The sequence below is a fragment of the Chionomys nivalis genome, chromosome 22 (assembly GCF_950005125.1).
Source record: "Chionomys nivalis chromosome 22, mChiNiv1.1, whole genome shotgun sequence".
Taxonomy (NCBI): domain Eukaryota; kingdom Metazoa; phylum Chordata; class Mammalia; order Rodentia; family Cricetidae; genus Chionomys; species Chionomys nivalis.
In genome coordinates this window covers 29,900,527-29,924,662 of record NC_080107.1, presented here as the reverse complement: position 1 = coordinate 29,924,662, position 24,136 = coordinate 29,900,527, and the positions used below count along the sequence as shown (strand labels likewise).

Here is a 24,136-nt window from a genome sequence, read left to right as displayed (position 1 = left end):
TCTTTCTGTACTATCTATCACGTTGCCTTGATGTTTACTTTTCTCCAGTTTTATTTTTTCAAAAAACTATTTTCTAATATCATGGTTTATATCTACAAATAGGTTTATGGAGATTTTGGTTGAATTTAAATAAAGCTGTACATAACATAAATTTAGGGAGAACTGTCATCTTTGTTATGCTGAACTTTTAATATATGAAAATTGGATGTCTTTGCAAATGTTTGGATCTCTTATTCCATTAGCATTTAATAATTTTACAACACTTGTGTTTTGTTAGATTATGTTAATTTCTAAATTTTTTTTACATAAAATGTATCTTGAACTTTTTAGACTTCCATTTCATTTTGCTCATTTTTAGTATATAGAAGAGCAACTGATTTTGTTCTTATCTTGTCACTTATTAATTCTAGCAGATTCCCTTTTATTTAAAATTCTTGGAAATTTTTAGAAAAGTAATATCATCTGAAAGTACAGTTTTATTTTTCTTTTCTCGGCATTATACCCATAATTTCTGTCTCTCGTTTTGTGTCAGAAATCAGAACATTCAGTCTATCTTAAGTAAATGATTAAGAGGAGTGTGGTAGATGACCTGGCTTTGTCTCTTATCTTAGCCTGAAGTCTTCCTCATTATGTATGGCCATTAAATATGATGTCATTGGTGGGCTTTTGGTAGACCCTCTTTATAACGTTGAGGAAGTTCTTTTCTATTCCTAGTATGCAGTTTGTTTTTATTATATGGGCGTTAAATTTTGTCTGGTGCTTCGTCTGTTTTGGTGTATGTGGTCATACACTTTTATTTCCTTTATTTGGTAGACTGCATTGAGTTAAGTTTGAACACTGAACTAGCCTTGCAAAGCTGAAGTAAAAAACTGTAGTGTCTTAGTTCTCTTTTTCGTTTTTTTAAAAAAATTATAGATTTAATTTATTAAAATTTTGTTGAGAATTTTTGCATTCAAGTTAGTGAAAAGAAGGTTTGTTTTTCCTTGCCTGCTGTTACTTTTATCAGTATACTACTATTTCAAAATTGTATTGAAATTAATTTTAACTTTGAAGTGAATGAGGAAGCACTGGATCTGTTTTGTTGCATCTGGAGGAGATTGTGTATAAAATTTGTATTGGTATAAAAACTCAAATTCTATTTATCTGCCATCTTTTAGTTGAAATTTCCTTTCTCATGGAAAGGCATTTTTGATTCATTGTCTTGCGTGTTTTATGTCTTAGGAGTCCTGTTTATAGTTTGTTTTATTTTTTCCCTAGTGGTAAGAAAATTAAGCAGTTAGCGTTAGTCATCAATACAAGTACTCTATACAGAAATATTACATATGTTATTGAGATAGTTGATTGTGACTAGAATTTTTGATTTCCTATAATTAGACTGAATTATGAATCTGGAGAAAATTTGAACCCAGAATGAGCCTGCTTCATTTTATAGATGTAGAAAGAGGTAGCGAAGGATTTGTTTGCTTGTTCAAAGTCACAGAAGAGGTTGTAGGTTCAGGCCAGTCTTTAAGCTAGGGGTTGTTAAGATCATTAGATCTTCCCTGATTATTTGCAGAAGAAAAAGAAAGGAAGCACATACATGGTTATATAAATATATAGTATGCATGTGTGTATACATATGTGCATGTGCAATATGTGTACATATGTATATATCCCCTAAATACACTGTTTTTACCTCTCTTTTATAGGACATAGAAAGTAACACTGAGTTACAAGAATGAAAGAAACAGGATTTAAGAATGTGCCTTACATGCAGACTTTCATGCCTACTTAATTTTTTTTTGAAATGATAGTTTTAAGTATTTAGAATTATTTTGGTAGAATAAACTTAGGTACAAAGGTTTAGTGTTTAAGAAAGCTTTAGACTAGACTGTAGCATCTGAACAATAGCATCTTTTCATAGAACTACACTTTCAAAGTCACAGTGTGAACTTTAGAGTGTAAGAACATATATTTAGGGGCTGGAGAGATGGCTCAGAGGTTAAGAGCATTGCCTGCTCTTCCAAAGGTTCTGAGTTCAATTCCCAGCAACCACATGGTGGCTCACAACCATCTGTAACGGGGTCTGGTGCCCTCTTCTGGCCATCAGGCATACACACAGACAGAATATTGTATACATAATAAATAAATATTTTAAAAAAAAAGAACATATATTTAGATACATTTAGTTTATTTCTATAAGTATCATGTTATTTTATTTATTGTTTAGTTATGGAATGTATGAGACAAAGACTAATTACAGACCAACTTTAGGACGAGTGAAGAAGATTGTCACAAGTTTCCTCATAAGCAATTTTCTTTACCTCTGAAAAAATAAATGATAATCTAGATCTAGAAAATTACACAGAAAATTTATTTAACTTTAAAAGATAAATTTTAGAAGTACTTTAAAGTGATTAAAGTGATCATTAGTTTGTCTTTTGTCTATACTAGGAGGAACAAATATTTCCCCTTTCTTGTCATTTCTTTTGTACTAAAATTCTCTTCAGAAAATCTTCAGACTCACTCTCAGCAGAATACTTAAGGAAACTTTTTTCATTGACTGGAAACCAAAGGTGTAGCCCATTTGTTACTAAGGTTACAAGCAATGTTTGTTTTGGTCATATTTAGTTTAAGATATTCCTGTGCTGCAGTGGACTCTTCCTTTGAAGACTGAAAATAGTTACACAGTGTTCATTCATCTATATATTCATCCATCCATGCATCCATCATCTATCTATCCATCTATGTATTTATTGCGTGAGTTAAATGCACAAAAATACATAGGACACTCAACTCTAGCAAATCAAAGACAGATTAGCCAGCCTGTTAGAATAGTAATGGCAATGCTTTAAGAGGGAGTTGCTGATCACACAACCTGTGGGCCAGATGTATCCCAGAATGAATTTCTACGTTAAGTGTTTGGAGAAAATATGAAGGATAATATTTTTTGCGATGCAGAAATTGCAAAAAGTTTAGTTTTTAATTTGCATAAATAAAGTTTTATTGGAATACAAACTATGTTCATTCATTTACTGTCTATGGATACTTTTGTACTTCACAAGCAGAGTAGTTGCAACAGACCATATGGCCTGCAAAGCCTAAAATACACACTGTCTGGACCTTTACAAAAAAGTTTGCCATCCCTGTTTTAAGATAAGAGTGTGGGCAGTACATGCTTTTAGAATATTTTGTACAAGAGAAATTGGTTTGCTCATGTTTTGAAGAAGTTTCAGAAAAGAAGTAGCTTAGAAAATGGCTGCTAATGTGTACAGATAAATAGTAGTAGCAGTCCTTGTATAGAATACAGATGACACAGTTGTCAGTGTAGTTGCAGTGTGCCATCTTATGACAGCATTTCTGCACATAGACACTACAAACGCAGAAGTGCATCTCTCTTAGTAATTGTACAACAGCTGTTCTCAAGACTTAGGCTCATAAAATTAGGGAACTTGTGTTAGTTTATTGTTGCTAGGACAGCATACGACCATGAGTGACTTAAAAGACTTATGTTGGATTCCAGTTTCATTGTCTCAGTCACTTGTGGGTTGGTTTCATTGCTATGGACCTGAGTACAGATGTGAACATTGTAACTGTCCAGTCAAACCCCCACCTCCTGGTAGACAGGAAATAGAGTGAGGACTGGGGAGAAGGGATATTGTACTTCAAGTGACCTACTTCCTACAAGCTCCATTATGGGATTAACTCATTGATTAGGTCAGAAACCTCGATATCTAGTCACTTCTCAATAATGCCTCCAGTTGGGAACCAAATCTTCAACATATGAGCATTTTGGACCGATATTTCCTGTCCATAACACAACTACTCCAGAGAATTTTTTTGTTTTTGAATGTAGATTATATGTTTTCCATGTTAGAAATGAAGATATTTTAAAATGGCAATTTGTTTAAAAATAGCAAGTGTTTTTTATTGTTAGTAAAAGAAGAAATCTTTATGAAAAATATTTTCTAAAGCAAAAAGAAATGTGATTGATATTTTTCGTAACTTTCGTTATTGGCTTAGTAGAAACAGTGGGACTCCTCATGTGTTTCCTCATTCAGCTGCTGTTGTATGTTACTTCGGTTGTTGTATTATTTTCATCTAGCCATACACAGTTATGTGGTTAGAGAAGAGGAATAATTTATTTAGATGTTTGTATTTTTCTTTGATATAATACCAAAACTCAAGAAGTATAGTCTCTTATTTTGGTGAGCTGCCTTTCACCTTTAATGGGTTTTTACACATGAGTGCTTTTGTAACATCACATTAATTCTTTTTAGAAACTATTGATTCTCTGAATTATATGAATCTTCTGGATGTTGGTTCATTTCACTATTTAGAATTCAACGGCCACATTTGTTAATATTACCACTGACCTCACTATGACATCGTTATCCTAATGTAGTTCAGGTACAGGTCTTCCACAACACCTGTTTTTACCAACAGATTAAAATTTTACCCTTGGTGATGCATATTAATGCAAATTGCTTTACTAAAGAGACTCACTTTTGAGAGCAGTCTGCTGAATTCCAAAGTCTGCATGGCCCTGCTTTGTTTTAGTCTACAGAGTTGAGGGAACTACAATACAGGAGAACTGTTTGCTTAGATTGTCTTTTGTCGTACAAAATATTAAAAAAAAATGCCTGTGTTGCTTTTTGTGTGTGTGTGTTTTAAATTAAATGAAGCTGATATTGTCAAGAGAAATCTTGTAATATATGTGGCTCATTCAGATGATTGTGGTTATTTTTATATTTAAAGTATGGGGATTAACCTAGCAACATAAATGCAAAGTTACAACACTAGGGGACTTGCAAGACTGCCTTAAGTGGCTGGCTGCCTTATTCAGAGCATAGATATTAAGAGCTGTATAGTTATATTAAGATGTTCTGTTATCTTACAGGTGCTATACTCGGTAGATCAGAAACCCAGGAGTGTCTTTTCTTTAATGCTAATTGGGAAAGAGACAGAACCAATCAGACTGGTGTTGAACCTTGTTATGGTGATAAAGATAAACGGCGACATTGTTTTGCGACCTGGAAGAATATTTCTGGTTCCATAGAAATAGTGAAGCAAGGTTGTTGGTTGGATGACATCAACTGCTATGACAGGTAAGAATGTATGAATTTTTTGTGATGGAGCTCAGTGACTTCCCCATTTGTCCCACCTTGAAAAAGGAAAGATCAATGCATGTATTTTTACTTAAGTGCTTCTTGCTGTTTTAAAGATGAAATTACGAAGACTATGTTAACATGAACCAATGACGTCTTTCTTTCAAATTAATTAACATGCCATGTTTATGCTTTATGCGTAATATATTTTAAATAATCTACTGGAAGTGAGAGCCCTTATATGAATAATTTTTCACTATCATATTAACATTATAAGCTTTAATGTCAACTTAGAAATCACTTTGAAAGAAAGTATGTGTGTTGAAAAGTCTATCCACAAAGAGGAATAATGCTTGATTGCAGTATTTAATTTCCATTCAGTTCCTTCTTTTTATCTCTGGATGAAATTGCTCTTCTCCCTCACCCCTTTTTGTCTTGCAGAGTAGGCAGACCTTTGTTTTTTACCCCAAGAGACATTTAACTTGACATTCAGAACTAAATTGTATCAGAACTAAAAACTCATACAAAGCTATATTTTCTTTAATAGATCTTGTTTAAATTGTTTTCTACTGGAAATAAGATAAATGGCCATGTTATTGAGTACTTTTGATCTTTCTATAGGAGTACTTCCCTTCTATAGGAAGGGACATCAGTATTGGACTGATAACCATTTTTCTGCCTGGGCCACAGTTTTTCCACTATAGAGGCCTGCAGAGGCCTAGGTAACCAACTTTTGGACCCCAAAGGTTGTGCTGTATCTGCTGACCACTATATCTGTTTCCAGGTGCCTCAGTTACCTGGAATTGATTGCTTAGCCATATGTGACCTTAGGCATGCATTGAATAAATTGAGAAAATTAAATTAGCTTCACTTCATGAGATATTGAAATATAATCATTTAGATATATATTTAATATTTGGGTTATGCTTCTAAGTCTAAGTTTTCCAAGAATTATTTATCTATACTTTCATTTTTTACCCACATTTTGCTGAGTTATTGTCTCTACTATTAGAAGTGTATAAGCAAATGATAATTTGGTATTATAAAAGGGGTTGGGAAAATACTAGAAAAAATGTAGGGTCTTTTATTGGTTCATATCAAGAAGCTCTGTGTGTGTGTGTATGTGAATACATATCCATATACACGTTTGTGTAGTGCCCTCTAAACCTAGTGTTTTACTTATGTGAGAACCAGGCAGTGGTGAAATGCTTAGTGAATCATTTATTGGAGCCTCACTGAGTGCATTACCCAGTGTAAAGTGCTTATTATGAGTGATAACTACACCTGTTTTGATTCTAGGGATCAAATGCTAATATAGAAACCCATGAGTACTGTTTTTATGCTCTGAATTTGATTGAAGAAACAAATAAGGATAGTAAGAAAAGAGAAAGGAAATTTTCTTGAATTAGTCTAAGTGTATTTCTTTTCTGCTCTTAGAGGCATGACTAAATATTAATTTTTGAATTACACATTTCTTATAAATTGTGAAATCAACTTTCACTTACCTTTTAATTTCTTCTAAGTAGAGTTTGATGCTGGTAAACACACAAGCATCTTCATCTCTTCTCTGGAGTTGTCTCAGCCATATTGTTGCTGAATGCCACACAAAACCTTGGTGTAGTTGTGCGCTGTGTCTTTAGGTTCATTGATATTTAAAGTTGCTTTTAAAATGACAGATATAGCTGTTTCTTAGTGGTTGAATGGAACTTGTTTCTCGAGGCTAACTCCATGTCTTTTCAATGACTTAGTTCCTGTGTAGAGGCTGTTACTTTGTGTTTTAATTTAGTCAGCCTGATTGTGATCAGTCCGCAGTATAAGGTCCTATGTGTTTGTTGTTCATATTCTCTGCATTTTTATTTTTAAAATCACAACCTTGCTTATCTCTTCAGGAATTGTAAATGTACTACTTTGAAAAACATGACATTCCCAAAGCTAATTTGGGTCTCTGATGTTGAAATATGTTCCATATATTTATATATTTAGCTTTCAGTTTTTAATATTCACAAAATGGGTAAGTTCCATTTCCCATGAGCTAATGCAACTCCTAGACTAAACAGCCTCACTGGCTTTATGTTCTTCTCAAGCTTCTCTAATAATTGAAAAAACAAAGAAGATAGTTACCTTAGATTGCTCATTACAGACCACATTAAAGCAGTGGTCTCAGGCAGTCGGTGTGATCTTCATAAACCCAGATGCTTGCTGGTTTGTTTATTTATTTATTTTCTGCTGATGTTTCATATCAGAAGTCTAGAAGAATTTTTTTTTACTTTAAAGAATTGATAACTGGATACTCAACAAATATCTTCAATTTGAACGTCTGTCTTAGAAGAAACTCTACATCTGTTGTAGAGTCAGTATAATAATATTGGTGTTAATTATTCTGTTTTTTTTTTGGTTTTTTTTCCAAACAGGACTGATTGTATAGAAAAAAAAGACAGCCCTGAAGTGTACTTTTGTTGCTGTGAGGGCAATATGTGTAATGAAAAGTTCTCTTATTTTCCGGAGATGGAAGTCACACAGCGTAAGTAAAAAATCATGCTTGTTTTACTACTACTTTCTTATATTTTATCCCCCCCAATCTGACTCTGCTTACTACATATGATAGAATTGTAGACCAAATCCGAACCATTTCCTCTTCCCTCTTCCACAGCCACTTCAAATCCTGTTACACCGAAGCCACCCTATTACAACATCTTGCTGTATTCCTTGGTACCACTTATGTTAATTGCAGGGATTGTCATTTGTGCATTTTGGGTGTATAGACATCACAAGATGGCCTACCCTCCAGTACTTGTTCCTACTCAAGTAAGTTATTGTCCTATATTCTCTGTTGTGCTTTTTATATTTTAAAGAAGTGTTAACTGAGGTATATATAACACAGTAACATGTTAGCCAGTTATTTCCTTTTGAGTTCATTTTGGAATGTTTATTGTTATGGGAACTATAGCTAATTGCAGACTTCCCTAGTCCCCTCTGCAGTCACACTGTTCTTCCAGTGCTTTAAGTATGGAATGGTCTCTGCTTGCATCTTGAAGTAATTAATGATGAAGTAGTCTCGGAACCTCCTTTGTCTTTTCCTTACTATTCTCTATTCATATTTGATGCCTTTTTAAATACACTTTGCCAAAATATCCTTTGACTGTTAGAACTGATCCAGAGTGGAAAGTGTGGAAATGGGAGGCTATGATATATATATGTAAAGCTCTTCTAGGTAAGAGGTTCAGAGAAATATTTCTCACAACATATTACTTGTAATTCAGGTGTGTTGATTTGTTTACAGCATAGTAAATGTATATTGAACACTAAAATTTTTTAAAAATGTCTTTGATTTTCACTCCAGAAATATTTATGAAAACAGCTGTACTAGGTAATCAGATTAAACTCCCTGAATTTTCTTTGTTATCTATTGTTTAGAGTGCTACCATTGGTCTAGTGCTACATAGAACTTTTCATGGAAGTAGCTAATATTCTACATGCTCAAGAAAGCTGGTAACTTTTGTTTATACTTCCTTGAGCCATCTTTAAATTCTAATTTTTACTGTATTTCTTTAAACTCTTTAGAATACCTTGAGCCTTCTGGGTTTCTTGGTTTAACTGTGTTTTTCTGATGTTAGAAGGCTAAATGGTAAAAGTTGATAAAAGAAAATACTAAAATCTGGTATTTTAATGATAAGAACAATTCTTTTTATCATTAAATCTTATCAGATGCTTGCTGGTTTGTTTGTTTGTTTATTTTCTGCTGATGTTTCGCACCAGAAGTCTAGAAGAGTTTTTTTACTTTATAAAGAATTGATAACTGGATACGAACATTATTTACATAACACATCCAGCAATCTGTTGAATTAGCTCATTGATTTCTATAATCTTAGAAAGATGTGTGTGGAAAATAAACCCAGTGACAAATAACATCTGTCAGTGTCACTTTAAAATTTTTAATTTAAAATTTATTTTTTAGTATCCAAATTTAGAAGAGAAAGTTCTCAGTGCTCTAATAATTCTCTGAAATTACCCTACATTCATAAATGTGATAGAAATAGCCTAAAAACACATTTAAGTAAAATTTGTATGTAATTTAGTAGAATTTTTGCTAAAGGAAGTTTTGAACAATAATACAATGTTATCGATAGAACGTTGAGGTATATCCAATGCTGGTATGAGAGAGTAGTTAAGATGTTTTTAAGTATGCATGCGAGCATGTGTGTTTGTGTATGTTATATTAGCCCATACATTAGATGATTCTCATAGGAAGTAATAATTAATTGAAGGGTTTAACACTTTATTTTTTAAAGAAGAAAAGACACTGTTACCATTTATAAATAATAACCCAAGATAAGTATTATCCTCTGGGTTTTAGATGTTTGTTGCTGTTGATACTCTCGTATGTGTTTAGGAATGCTGGAAAATAAGGGATCAGTTTTGTGGTTGAGCAACTTAGCTTAGACAAGTTTTTTTTTTTTTTTTAATTTTTATTGCTTTATAAACAATACCATTCAAAATTTCCACTTCCTCCCCTCCTCCCATTTCCCTTCGTTCCCCATTCACCCTCCTCCCTCCCGCTGGAAGTCCAAGGCCCTCCCTTCTCCATCCAGGCCTAGGAAGGTATGCATCCAAACAGACTAGGATCCCCAAAAGCCAGTACATGCAGTAGAAACAAATCCCAGTGCCATTATCATTGACTTCTCAGTCAACCCCCATTGTCACATTCAGAGAGTCTGGTTTGATCACATGCTAGTCACATATACACATTAGAGTACTACTTAGCGGTAAAAACAATGACATCTTGAATTTCCATGCAAATGGATGGAAATAGAAAACACTATAAGAGTGAGATAACCCAGACCCAAAACAATGAATATGAACCTTCGTCTGGCAATGGATGGAGATAGAGACAGAGACCTACATCTGAGCACTGGACTGTGGCCCAGTTGAAGATCTGAAGGAGGGAGAAGATGAGCAAGGAAGTCAGGACCACGAGGGGTTGGTCCACCAACTGAGACAGTGTGCCTGATCTAATGGGAGCGCACCAAAGCCAGCTGGACTGGGACTGAACGAGCATGTGATCAAACCGGACACGTTTTTATAAAAAAAAATACAACATAGAACTAATTTTAAACCGTCATTGGATTTTAAGTTGTGTGCAAAATGGCATTGTCTTTTATGTGGAATCTCACTCTGGTCACATCCGAGTTTCTCTGAAATGGTATAGCTGTATACTTTAAGTTTATTTTTGGTGAGAGGTTTATGCAAATTTTGTAATCCTTTTTCAAAAGGCTCTTTTTAAATTTCAAAATAATTGTTGATAATACAATTATAATAATTACATCAGGCATTTGCTGAACATTTAAATGCTTGTTCTAGGGTGTTCATATGAATAATTATGCACAAACACACCAGTATGTGCATATATATATGGCTTCTTTCCTGTGACTTCTCAATTGTGATATTGGTAGATAATCCTTGGGATTTGTTAAGACATTCACATTCCTGGACCATACTCCTGAATGTTTAAACTGGGGCCGTGGGTAAATTGTATTTGATAAGCACTGATTTAATTTTATCTCACAGGACTTAGCATGTAGTATTAGGTTATAGATAAACTGTGACTTATAAAAGCTCACAATTGTCAGAGCTGGAATCTAAACCATGATGTTCTTCAAACTTTGTTTGCTCCATTTACTTTTTTGTTTTGTTCTTTTCTTCAGAAAGCAGATACTTTGGAATACTATTTAGGGAATTTAGTAATATTAGTGGAATCTCTATATTGTGTTATTGTCCGGTTAACCCTTCTGCTTTAGGTATTGAGTAGCATGTGTACCTAGTCAGGTGAGCACTTACCGTCATTTGTTAGCCTCTTACGAAGATGAAAGAATATACATGACAGTTGTATCATATATTCATGTGATTTCCTTTAGATGTTGTTTGAAAATGAAGAATATATTTTTGAACATGTGATTGAGTCATAGGCAGAAATTCCCGGCTAGTGGTTTGATTCTACCAGTGTGCACTCATTGTTTAAGATGTTTTGGAGTAGAAATGATTGGGTAGGTGAGATACACTGCACATTTAATGTCTGGAGGACATGTCTGCATCCTCAAAGTCCCTACCTTCCCAGTTAAAAGACCTATTAGGAAAAGATCTTGTAATCTTGCCAAGGGTACCTGGAACATTTTCTTTGCACCTTGTTTAAGTGCTTTAGGAAAATGACATAGTATTTTTTAGTACTTAGAGAACCTTTCAAATCTTGGCTAATGGCTGGTTTATGAATAACCTGGTATCTTGAAAGGAATTGGCCTTGTCAAGATCAGTAAGTGGGTTCTGTCAGTTAAGTAATGGGAGTCATGATAAAGACGCCATTTATTTAGAGTATTTTTCATCTTTATTATAAATATTTTAAGTCATATAGGACATACTTTAAAATCTGGTTCTTTTTATTTTTATTTTATTTTTTTGTTTTTGTTTTTGTTTTTTTTGCAAGATTTTCTCTGTGTAGCTTTGGAGCCTGTCCTCAACTCGCTCTGTAGACCAAGCTGACCTCGAACTCACAAAGATCCACCTGCCTCTGCCTCCCAAGTGCTGGGATTAAAGATGTGCACCACCACCTCCAGGCAAAATCCGGTTCTTTTTAATTATGATTCTTTATGATGAACAAAAACATTTATTCTAAAATAAAATTAACATGATTAAGGATTTAAAAAGGCAAATCTCTTTTTTTTTTTTTTAAATAATTGAAGCTGTGGATGTTTCTTTATATGTCATAGCTACAGTGTTTCTAAGTTTCCTAGTATCACTGTTACCACAGTCATCTGGGATGAAAGTATTGGGGAAACTACTGCTTTTAGTCCCGCCATTTTTCAGGCCCCATTCACCACCTTTTATTCTGATGGTATTGTATACAGAATGTTTCTGCCCAGCGGCTGATGCCTCTACAGTCTGACAGCTGCTCTACTTGTTTTCATGCTCTCCTTTTGCCTCTGCTATTGCTAGAGCAATATTTTACATGTTGGATTATGTTGCTTCTGCGATTAAAAGTACTCAAAAACTGTTATTGCTTCACACCCTATGATGTGTGGTCCACTGTGTTGCGGAGGTCCTTCCACTCCTTCAGCCAATAGCCGCTGAGATACCAGCCCATTGGGGCATGGTCTCTCTCTTTAAAAAAGTGGCCACTTCCCTCCTCGCTCTCTCTTACTTCCTGTTCCGCTTCCGGCTACTAGACTCCCTTCCTGATTGTGCAGAGGGCTGTTGTCTGGGACGGTGATCTGTAAGTTTTTTCCCCTTTAAATAACCATTCTATTAATCATAATTCCGAACTGGTGTGGGATTGTTTGTGACTTACGCCTTCGCCTTCCTCTGGTGCCCCACGTTGGGCGCCACTCTGATGTGGGGAGCGGTGGGCTGCGTTCCCAGCACCCAGCTGCCCATATGGTTAGCTTTACCCGAAATAATTACACGGAAACTGTATTCTTTTGAACACTGCTTGGCCCATTAGTTATTACCTCTTATTGGCTAGCTCTTACATATTGATCTAACCCATTTCTAATATCTATGTAGCCCCATGAGGTGTGGCTTACCAGGAAAGATCTTAACCTGCATCTATGTTGTGTGAGAGAATCATGGCGACTGCCTGACTCGGCTTCTTTCTCTACTCCGCCTACCTAATTTTCTGTCCTATCAAAGGCCAAGCAGTTTTCTTTATTAATTAACCAATGAAACAACAGATAGAAAGATGACCCTCCTCCATCACCACTATATACCATCTTATAATTCTTTCTCCATAGTATACGAAACCATCCAGCATATGCATCTAGAGTTGTATTTATTTGTTACTTGAAATGGTTGAGAAGATACCACTCAATTTTCTCTTCTCTGTCATTCAGATAAATAATCCCAGGAGAGGAAAGCTTATAGTATTCTGTATACATCCTATTTCATAGTTTATTATTCCACTAGTTTGTAGGCTCTTGAAGACAGAGTATGTAACAACTGTGTTTCCAGTGTTTGTGAGGACTGATCATCCTATAAGCACTGAATGCTAAATTCAGTTTGTTTTGTGTAGAGTCAATATTGAGACAATAACATTATTCCAGGGAATTCCTTTAATAAACAGTCAGATACTTTTAGGGCTTTGCCTTGATATAAATCTTGAAACTGGGGGCTGGAGAGATGGCTCAGTGGTTAAGAGCATTGCCTGCTCTTCCAAAGGTCCTGAGTTCAATTCCCAGCAACCACATGGTGGCTCACAACCATCTGTAATGAGGTCTGGTGCCCTCTTCTGGCCTTCGAGAATACACACAGACAGAACATTGTATACATAATAAATAAATATTTAAAAAACATCTTGAGACTGTATTTTTGGAAGGTGTACAATAAATTGAAGTATCCTAGTATCCTAGCTTTAATAAGACAGTGACATGATTAGACTCAAGAAGAGCCTCTAACTTTTTATTATATAGGTCATGTTTCTTTTGCTTATGCTGAAACTCTTTCCACACATAGGAAGCTCGCACACTGAGTAAACTGAAGGCAAACTGGTTTTTCTGGTGATAGTGAGTCATGAGTATGAGACACTTGGTGTACTCCTATTATGCCTTATTGTGGCAAAGAGTTAATGCGGTTTCAGTAAACTGTATGTGAACTTAAGATTTCTATTTAAGATCCATATTCATGCTGATAAAACCTACCATTCGATCGTGAATATTAGAGTTCAGAGATGACTTACCTTAAATGAGGTATGAGGTAGCTTTTTGCTCATTTTAAAAGGTTATATAACTTAAACTTTAGTATTGCATTATTGTTCTTTTTAAAGTGACATCAGCTTCTTTTGTTTATATTATCATGATGTTTTGTCTAGTTGCTGGTTTGAGGTGGAGTAAGGGCCTTCAGATGTTGGGGATCCCCAAGTTGAGCATGCAATGTAATCCCATTGACCTTAATTATTAAAGTAATAATAGGTTGTCATTTCATGCTGTGCCAAATTACTATCCACTGAGAAACCAAGTCATCTGTGAAAATGCCTTGTAGGGTTTTCCTCTTGATCATGAGCCTATATGTGACTCCATTGAAAAGTAGTGAGAAACCAAATTATGGGGTAATATATTCAAGTCAATTTAGGAAAGTGTTCTCCTTTCTTTCTTGGTAAAGATGTAGGGGAAACTTACTAAGTTTTACTGATAATGTTTAGCATGCTAATATTAAATTATACTTATAGGATAAGTCTAATATTTATGGAAGCACACTTTATAAAATACATTTCTAATTAAAATATAAGTACACCATCACTTTTCCTCTTTTCCCTCCTTCCTGCAGTTTCCCTCCCTCCAGTTTTTTCCATATCTCCCCCCGCACTCTTTCATTAATAGCTTCCTTAAACTATTTTTTGTTACATACATGTATGCATAAATGTAAAGATATAACCTGCTAAATCTAATTTTGTTGGTTGTGTATATGATTTCAGGGATGATCCCTTTACATTGGATTTAGCCCTGGGAAAGGCTAATTTTTCCTTCTTTCTGCACCTATTAATTGCCTGTGCTTCTTTATCTAGGGGTGGAATCCTGTGGGAGTTCTCTTTCTTAGTAGCCACTTCCTAGTCCTCTGACTCTTAAAATTTTTCTACCCCATCTTCCGTACTGTTCCTGCGCCATAGATACAGGAACTATGATGTAGATGTATGTATTGGGGCTGGACTCCCACAGTCTGTTGATTCTGCATTGTGTCCATTTGTGGTGTTTTGTGATGGCCTCCATTTGCTGTAAAAACAAAGCTTCTTTGATGGCAGTTGTTAGTAGCTTCACCTATCTGTACGTATAAGGATATGATTTAGAATATGGTAAGGAATTATGCTGATCTAACAAAATAGTGTTAATAGATTCTTTTCTAAGGTCCATGGCCTCATTAGCCTTGGGAATCTACATTTATTTTCAGGCATTATTTCCCTCCTTTGAGGGGGCCATAAGTCCAGTCAGACAACTGTTGGTTACCACTGACATGTGAGTGCCACTTATTACATCTTTGTGGATAACTCATCATGTTGGTCATTGTGGTTCATAGGTGTCACAGCTTTCCTCCTTTGGTGACTTGTATAGGATTTTTCTGGTACCATGGAAGCTGGACCACATGAAGGAGGTTTTTAGGTCTGATCCAGTTTGAATTAGCGTTGTGTGGCAAAATTTTTCCTGGGAAGATGCAACACACTTGTCTAAACACCCCAAATAGGATTACCATAACAGACCAAAGTCATGGATATCACCAAAGTCCAGCCTGGTGAACCATGAGTTTTATTGGAGTTATTTACTATATGGGTGACATGTTATATAACAGGAGCAAAAATGACTCAATGATAGCTGAATCACCAAAGCCGAGAACCTGGAATGTACTACACAGCCTGCCGGCAGTTGGAGGGTGGCCTTTCCTGATGGCTCAGTTCTAAATCTCTTCCAGGCAGCTTCACTGATTTCTGCTTCCTCTACGAAGCTGGTTAAGGTTTGGCTTGTTAGGTCTGCAAGGGATTCTCAGCTTTTATTGCGTATTCTGGCAGAGAGGCTTAGTGAATCTGGTCAGTTTTAGGGACTTCCTGAAACTGTTATGAGTTATTTATCTTCCTGTTTAAGGAGTTTCCTTTCAGGATGCCGTGTTTCAATTACCAAGGAAGCTGTTACACACAACTAGGTTGATTGATTAATGGCTAGAGTTTATTAAGACATGATTTTTTTCCCCCATTTTTTCCTCTTCTGCTTAAAACAGGGCTATGTTTGTTGTATGGACACAAATTATTTAGAAAGAGTTCTATCAAAAAGGAAAAGTCATCTGCATTTTTCTTTTATCACTTTCTGAAAATAATTTTAAGATTGGTGTGCATCCTTGGATACCTTTCTCTAGCTCCATCTGTTGCATTTTCTTTTTCTTTCTTTCTTTTTTCCCCGACAGGGTTTCTCTATAGCTTTGGAGCTGTCCTGGAACTAGCTCTTGTAGACCAGACTAGCCTCAAACTCACAGAGATCCACCTGCCTCTGCCTCCCAAGAGCTGGAATTAAAGGCGTGCGCCACCACTGCCTGGCAAGTGATGTATTTTTAAGTGAAACTTAGTAGAGTGTTATTGTGTGCTTAGGAAATACTATATAGTATAATGTGTATTTATACAAATTGTGTACATTTAAGGTATACAGTGTGATATTTTATCAGTTTAGTAAAGTTCGTGTGAGATTTTTGATAGGAGAATGTACATTTCATAAGTATTCCAACCATATTGTTTTAACATGCTTAAAGGCCATTTTATACTTGCACGTCTTTGTATATGTGTATTCTCAAGAATGGTGCAAGGCTGCTATAGATATTTTTCCTGTGTGTCCCACTGTGGTATATAATTGTTTTTGTATCAGCAATTAAAATTGTAACTTCATTTAAAATGTACTTCTAAGCAAAATTTTAGACATTACTGATATATAGTAATGAAAAAAATTACCCTCACCAAGCACACAGATTTTTTTCTAGTTATAATATCTATATAGTCAGGTAGAGATTTTCTAAATCTTACTTCAATATAGTCAGGTGGAGATTTTCTAAAATTTCTGTATCCAAAAGCAAAAAGAGATAAGAGGAAGACAAAAACCATGGAGCTAAATCGAGTTAGAGTAAAACTACATATTACACTTCTTTGTTAACGCCAGTTCTTTGAGTGCTTTGGCAACACACACACACTACTGCAGGTGCCCACCTGCCATTCGGTTCTTAGCATCTGGGATGCAGTTTTCCTTTTGTCAGCCTAGAATTGGGCTCATGAGTGTAGACCAAAATACATGATTTGTCTTTTATCTGGAGAGCAGGAAGTAGCCAGGAGGAGGCAAAACTTTTTCCACACCCTCCTTGTTACTCGAACTCTAGCCTAGATGTCTTCCTTTATTCCTTGCTACATCTAGAACCTTTTCTATTAATTTGAAATAGTAGAAGTAGAAGAGTTCATTTGTTAATAAAATAAATACTGTGGGCTGCTGTTCTGTTTTTGGTGAACCTTCCTCTTGGTGCTTGTGTACCTGCATTAAGCATGCTACCTAGTACAGGTGCAGGAGGGTCCCTGATTGCCCTCTTGTGGCTCACAATTACGTGAAGGTAAGATGAAAATTGGGTGTTTATTTAACTTTACCATTTGGAAATGAAGGTAAAGGAATTACAAAGGGAGTATCCAGTGGAAGAAAGATCTGATTGATATTTGGTTCTGCTGAGAGAACTTTGTTTGAAGTGTGGCCAGTATTAAAATGCTCAGTAACTGTCTGCTGTCATTGTTGCGGCTTCAACTCATAAGGAATAATTTTCAGTAAAACTCTTACTGATATAATACTCTGAAATATCTGTTTCAGAAAGTTCATTTTATTGAAAAAATATCAGGGTGCTCACAGGTGAAATGACACTTACAATCCCATCCTGAGTGACAGTGCCTGGGCTTTTATTCGGTAATTATTATCCATTGAATGGCTTATTTCAATAATTAGATGGAGTCCATAGAATACTAAGGAAAACTTACTAGAGTTCATTGCTTCATATTGAATATAGGTTTTATCTATGCCTAGATAGTCTGGTAGTTAAATATTTTCTCACATCAATTTCCATTCTTTCATCTTCACTTAGAGGTTATAAATGTTAAAATAAATAAAAGTAGGGTTTCTTTATAGCTAGTCATAACCCTCATGCTTTTGAACAGCAGCTGAGAGGAGAATGGGCTTTCCCTCCATCTCTTAGGATTCTGTACCCCAGCACTGGCTGCCCTGTGCGGGTAACAGCCTCGGGAGTCTATCCAGGGTTTGTATTATCTACATTGCTTGCGTTTGCTTTCAGGAAACGTACAACGAGAGCAGCTATAAGGAATCTTGGGATCCAATTAATAGAGCCATGGCTGAACATTCGACAGCATCAGATTTATTCATTTATTAACCTCTATGCCTGCCTTTTTTTAAAGCTCAGAAACATTGTTACTGTTTTACTTTACGGATTTTATTTCTGTTCTTGCTTGTTGATAGTCTAAAGAATGAATTGTGACATTTCTAAGAATATATGATAATTAGATGGATGACTAAGAGGAGACACATTGGGAATTTGTCAGTTTTCACAGAGTATGGACACTTGATAGTCATAAGAAGAGGTTGTTGAATGTGGTGTCAAAAATGGAAATTACTTATCTATCTAACTAGATACACTTAAAACTATATGTGTATGTGTGTGTGGTAAAACAGTAATGTTGTAGTATATGTGTATTTATGAATAGTATATCAGAATCTCTATTTCTAGCGTGATTTCTTTGAATTTTAGATGTGCATAGTTAACTGCTTTCCGAATAGCTCCACTTGGCTATCTCTTACATTACCCATTCAAGGATAATGATTGTCTTTTCCAAACCCGGTTTTCAGTAAACACAGCACTTGTCCATGTGGTTGTGTAATCTAAAATCTAGGATGTGTCCCAGTGTTTTTCATTCCCAATTGTCCCCTCTACTGCTTCATTTGTTCAGGCTGCTCTCTTTAGGGAAAACTAGTCATATATCTTAAAGGTGCTTAAGCTCGTGACTTCCTTCCTACTGATTTTAGTGTTTAATTGTGCATTTGTTAGTGCAAATCATCAATTAGTCCATCCGCTGTGAAGTTCATGAGAGCCTGAGTAGTTAGTACTTGACACAAACAGGGCATTTAGGAAACTTGTTTGAATGAGTGAATAAATGAATGGGAGAATGAAGTCCTATATTCTTTTCTAATGTTTGACAGTAATTTCATTCCTTTTTGATAAGCAGCAAGTCTATTTCTAATCTGGAAACCTGAATACTCGGCGTTAACGTGCTGATTTGATTTTTAGTTCCTTACAGTTACAGTGCAGAGTACTCAAAGCTATTCTTCCATTTTGTGAATCCAGACTGTTTTGTTTGGTGAGCTTTTGTGTGTTTGTATAATCAGTGATCTCTTTTGCATGTTTTGACTGCATATACTGTAACAATTTTTCCTTTGAAGAAGCTTGTTGTTGGTGCTTCTCGTTTACCTTATGTCTTTTGTTTGTTCTAATATTCATTTATAGAGAAGTATATCCAAAGAGATATACTTAAAATCTGTTTATGTCTTTTAGTTAGTTTAATTTTTTTGGGTTTTTGTCTTGCCCATTCTTATCACTTTAAAACTTGTTTTTATCCTCATTATTTTTTGATTTGTATATTTTATAGCTTATTTTGATGTTCATTAGGGAGTTTACTGAGTAGGCATACTTTTTAAGATAAAAGTAACATCTTCTTGCACTGATGTCTTTATCTCTGCAAGTTCTTGTGTTTAAACAAGATCTCAGTAATTCTTGTGTCTTTGCATTCCCTGTAAGAGAGGAACCATATTCCGAAGTGCTTAGGTTCACTCATGGTATGGTAGGATTAAGCTAGCTTTTTGATGGATCATGAATAGTCCTGGATGATTATCACAGGATGAAAATTCAGCAAACAACTGGTACAGATAATGGATTGTCATTTCTTTTTGTTAGTGGCACTGTTCTCTGTAGAAACAGTGGCATGTGGGGAATGTGGTTATCTGGAGTTTTCAAGCTTCCTAAAAGTGGCTAATGTGCATTTTACTTAATTTAAAATTCAAGCAGCTATCTCTTTAGGGGCGACTTGTTCTCTATTACTGTCCTGTTGTCCTCAGGCTGTGAGGAAAGTGTCTGGATACTCATTTCCAGGGCACTGCTTCTTACTCAGTTGTACATACCTTCTAAATTTAAAGTTACTGTAATACTAAAATTGTACTTTAACTGCTAACAAATGCTCAATTCGAAGTATGAACTAAGTCACCATTCTCGTTGCTGTAGCTGGGCAGGGAGGTTTATAGCAGACCTAGTTTGTCACCAGGTTTTGTTGGTTTCTGGCCATTGTCCTTCCTCGCATGTTTTCTTCCTAGTTTGTGTTTCATGTGCATACACATAGCCACCAAAAACATTATTTTGTGTTTCATCATATGATTTTATTGCCATCCAGAGAGGTGAGTTATGGTCACTCACTGGAAATAGGAAATTTCAGAGGTTCTTATGAAAGCTGTAAAAAAACAAAACAAAACAAATAACAAAAAAACCAAACTAGACCTGAGAGACATTACAACTCCCAAAGGGTGTACAAGCATGAAAATGTAAGTTTGTTTCTTAGAATCCATAGAAAAGAAAAGAGGGGTGGAGGAAGACAGACAGATTGGGGGTAATGTTCATGTTTGTTATAATCCCAGCGCTGGAGAGATTGAGGCAACTGGGTTCTGGGGCTTGCTGGCCAGCCTAGCCATCTCGAGGAGTTCCAGACCAGTGGGAAATGGCACTTAAGAATGACTGCCCAGGTTGTCCCGTAACCTCCATGCACGCACCCATAAAAGGTGGTCTGAGAAAATTGGACTCCTTGGGGCTGTTTGGTGGTGTTTGTGAAAGGCAACACTGCCCTCTGCTGTTCAGAAGACAGTTTCAGCTCCTGTCCACCCCAGTTCAACTACCTCTTTACTCCTGCATTTAGACTTTAAAACCTTTCAAGTAATAAGTAATGGTTAAAATTTATTTTACTTGCTGGCTTGAAGCCCATTGGGTCAGGTAATTTGAAGTTATTTTAACATAAAAATTTATTTATTTTCACCCTGATAGGTGATATTCAAGGATTTTTCCTTTACAATTTTTTTTGTAATAATACTTTCCTCTGGTTAAAAGGAAAGTGCTCTTAATTCATACCTTAAAAATATAATCCATTGAACCACTGTCAACTTTTAAAAAACTAATTCATTCTTTCTTTCACCTTTGTAACTGATGTGTCATTTTTCATTTCATTCTAAATATGAATCGTAATTTCTTTTGCCTGTGTTTTTTCTTCACAAGCACGCCTTTCATATAATGATAGAGGTAAGATGCATTGATGTTTGCTTATGGTTGTGAAAGCTTTTGTGGATGCCCACAAGAACATTTGTCCTTAGAGTTTTGTTGTTATTATTGCTGTACTTTGTATCCTTTATAGTTTATTTACATTTTTTGTCATAAAAATTCCCCCTTTTGTATACAAATATGATTCACTTGGCATAGTCAAAGGTTTTGAAAAATTTTTGGCAGTATTTGTACTTAGGTAGAATGTAGAAATAGCTATTTCAGCTGAACAGAAGAGAAAACCTAAGACGGTCATTAGACCTAGAAACCCAGTATTTGCAATTTTTAATAATATTTCATATATTTAAATGTCAGTGTTCACTCATTTAAATAAGAGACTATTTTTTAGTCTAGCTCATTACTTTTTAACTTAAAAAATCTGTATTTTCCAATGGCATCTCTAGCAAATGATTTAGCTGCAGAAATAGCGGCACCTTTGATAAATCACTACCTGGAAGGTTGAGACTGTTTGGATTACAATATATACTTAATTGAGAAATAAGCAAAATTGATCACAGATGGCTTTGCTGCTCCTCTTGAATGGTGTCCCGGCATTGGGTACAGTTATGTCACTGGGCAAGGTGCTCTGGACAGTGGGGTTTTACCAGTAGCTTCATATTCAACATATCTTTTGATGTCTTAAGAAGAAATACAAAGTCAGAGCCACTTCTGATGTTTATGCCTTCAGTGGTTGTTGAAGGAGCACTGGGAACTCAAGGAGAGAGTCTCAGAAATTCTGTAGTCCTTAGAGTTGCTGCCCTCCGAGTGTTTCTGTGCAGCGAGGCAAAGCCATGCTTTTCGGATGCCATCATTTATGACGTGTTAAGTTCTCATTTGTCTTCTCAAGGGTTCATACATTTGATGATACACTCCTCATCCATAGAAACACATGCTGAGTTTTTCTGATCAAACAGCTATAATGATGCTAATAAACTGAGAATCATTTCTAATATATTATACAAAAAATGAAACAGAATTTAGGAGTGATTTAAAACTTCATTCTAGTAACTTCTTAAGAAAGAAAAAAGGTATGTCGATGATATTATGTACTGTGTAGTTATTTTATTATGAAGCTGCTTATTAGCCCAATCTTGAAGTATTTAACAATACTAAAGTATACTTAAGACTACATATCAAAAGGTTTTGATGTTGATAAGAATAAACCTTTAAAGGTCATATTCTTCCCTTTTGAAAATTGGCCAGTGTTTGTTTAATTTTTCATATTGTTGGGAAATTTTGATAGTTGTATGTTTTGTAGCAATTAATAGTAGAACTTTGAGTAAAATTGTAATATTAAAGCTTGATTCAAGATTTCTCTATGAAATAAAATTACATTAAGAAATTTACTAAGGAAAGCCTAGGAAGCCTGTAGGAATTTTGAAGTTTATTTTACACCTGGAAAACATTTAACATACTTTGAGCTACTGTTATATTATTGAGATGTTAAAGAAATCATCTCAATTCTATGTCATTAACTAGATTCATGTCTGTGGTTGGTGCCCCCTTTTTTTTTTTTTTTTTAAAGATTTATTTATTTATTTATGTATACAACTTTCTGCCTCCATGTATACCCACATGCCAGAGGAGGGCGCCAGATCTCATTACAGATGGTTTGGAGCCATCATGTGGTTGCTGGGAATTGAACTCAGGACCTCTGGAAGAACAAACAGTGCTCTTAACCACTGAGCCATCTCTCCAGCCCCCGGTTGGTGCCCCTTTAAACACAGAACAAATACGCATTAGTGATCTCTAGAGACACTCTTGGTCAGTGTATAAAAGGGCTGTCAGATGAGAGTGTTAGAGTTGTGTTACTCTCTTTTTTCTTTTTTCAGTTATTACCTGAAGGTTTTAGTCATACTGCTTTGAAAAACTGATCCTTATCGTTTCTATTTAGTTATTTCTGTATAAACCTGTGCACTTACTCTAGGGCTTTGCGGACTAGATTGTTTTCTTGCCTTTGAAAGAGCAGTATTCACCTTTCCTCTCCAGTTGCTTCAGTCAGCCTTCTCCTGTCAGTAGAATCTTAAAAAAAGGCAGAAGACAGTTAAGGACTGGTGAGGGAGGACACGATCCTCATGGCAACTTTCCAGAGAAGACAAAGGCTTCCCTCCCTGAGATTCACTGTGAGCCTGGCCTTCATGTAGGCTTTGGAGACAACCTCTTTGGTCCATCACTGTGCTAAAGAGAGGCACTTTGATTTTATTAACCTGTGATATTTTTAGGTAGAAACAGCAATGTTGGTAGGCATTTAAAAATAGACATGACTTGAGAATCAATCACAGGAAGTCTTCTGTTTTACTTTTTAAAATAGGACTTTTCAAGCCTTTAAATAAGGATTATCTAGAAGCTGCGGTCGTTTTCCATGTAATACTTTGTATTGTTTCTCTGCTTGGGCCATTGTAATGCTTGATAGAAATTTTTTAGACTCACAGACTAGTGGCCGAAGGATGGCTACAGGGAGTACTAAGCATTATGGAGTTGTAAAAAGGTAGAAGAAAGTTAGGGTGAGATGCAGTGATCTAGGATACAATGCCATTCTCAAGTATCTGAGGTACCACCAGGAGTATTAGTTCCTTCTCACAGAACTTTTAGCGGTTGAAACATTTCTATTGCTTTGTCTGTTATTTTCCAGAGGCTTCTTACATCTTGCTTTAGGTACAGAGAGTAAATTGATTGAATACTTTCAGCAAAGGGTTGCCATTCTATTGGTGTAGGGAGTTTTCCTTGCAGTCCTCCTTTTTATGTATTATACTGGCCTTATTTTTAAAATTCATCATAGTATCACTCTGTCCTTTATTCACCATTACAAGTTTCCAACTATGACTACCACATTCCTAGATTTTTATTTGTTCTTTGTTTTATATTTCTCTTCAATTATCATGATTTTTATTTCTAGTCAGTTTTGGGAAACAGTTAAAGGGATAAACTATTAGTGTTGTGAAAAATCAGAATGAATGAACAAAATGTCTATAGAAACATTTCTTTTAAGTGCTTTTGTATTTTATATACTTATTTAAGTGACTGGGCAACAAAATCAATAAAGAGAAAGTTAATACTGAACAGCCACTGGAAAAAATAGTAGATTTTGAGATTTTTCTTTGAGAAACGGTTGTACTTTGCTGTTTTGAATCTTTTCAAATCTACATCAT

At 35.4% G+C, this 24,136-nt stretch overlaps 1 protein-coding gene across 2 annotated transcripts in view; it reads left to right on the top strand.

Annotated features, from left to right (window-relative positions):
* The window catches only part of Acvr2a (activin A receptor type 2A), a 77,861-nt gene that overhangs the window by 38,780 nt on the left and 14,945 nt on the right, over positions 1-24,136 (top strand). The window contains exons 2-5 of one of the 2 annotated variants that reach the window (XM_057754465.1): positions 4,880-5,087; positions 7,499-7,608; positions 7,738-7,892; positions 20,946-20,969. In XM_057754465.1, the coding sequence (XP_057610448.1) occupies positions 4,880-5,087; positions 7,499-7,608; positions 7,738-7,892; positions 20,946-20,969 (497 nt within the window). The remainder of the gene's footprint in view (positions 1-4,879; positions 5,088-7,498; positions 7,609-7,737; positions 7,893-20,945; positions 20,970-24,136) is intronic. The other variant, XM_057754466.1, reaches the window with a different exon arrangement.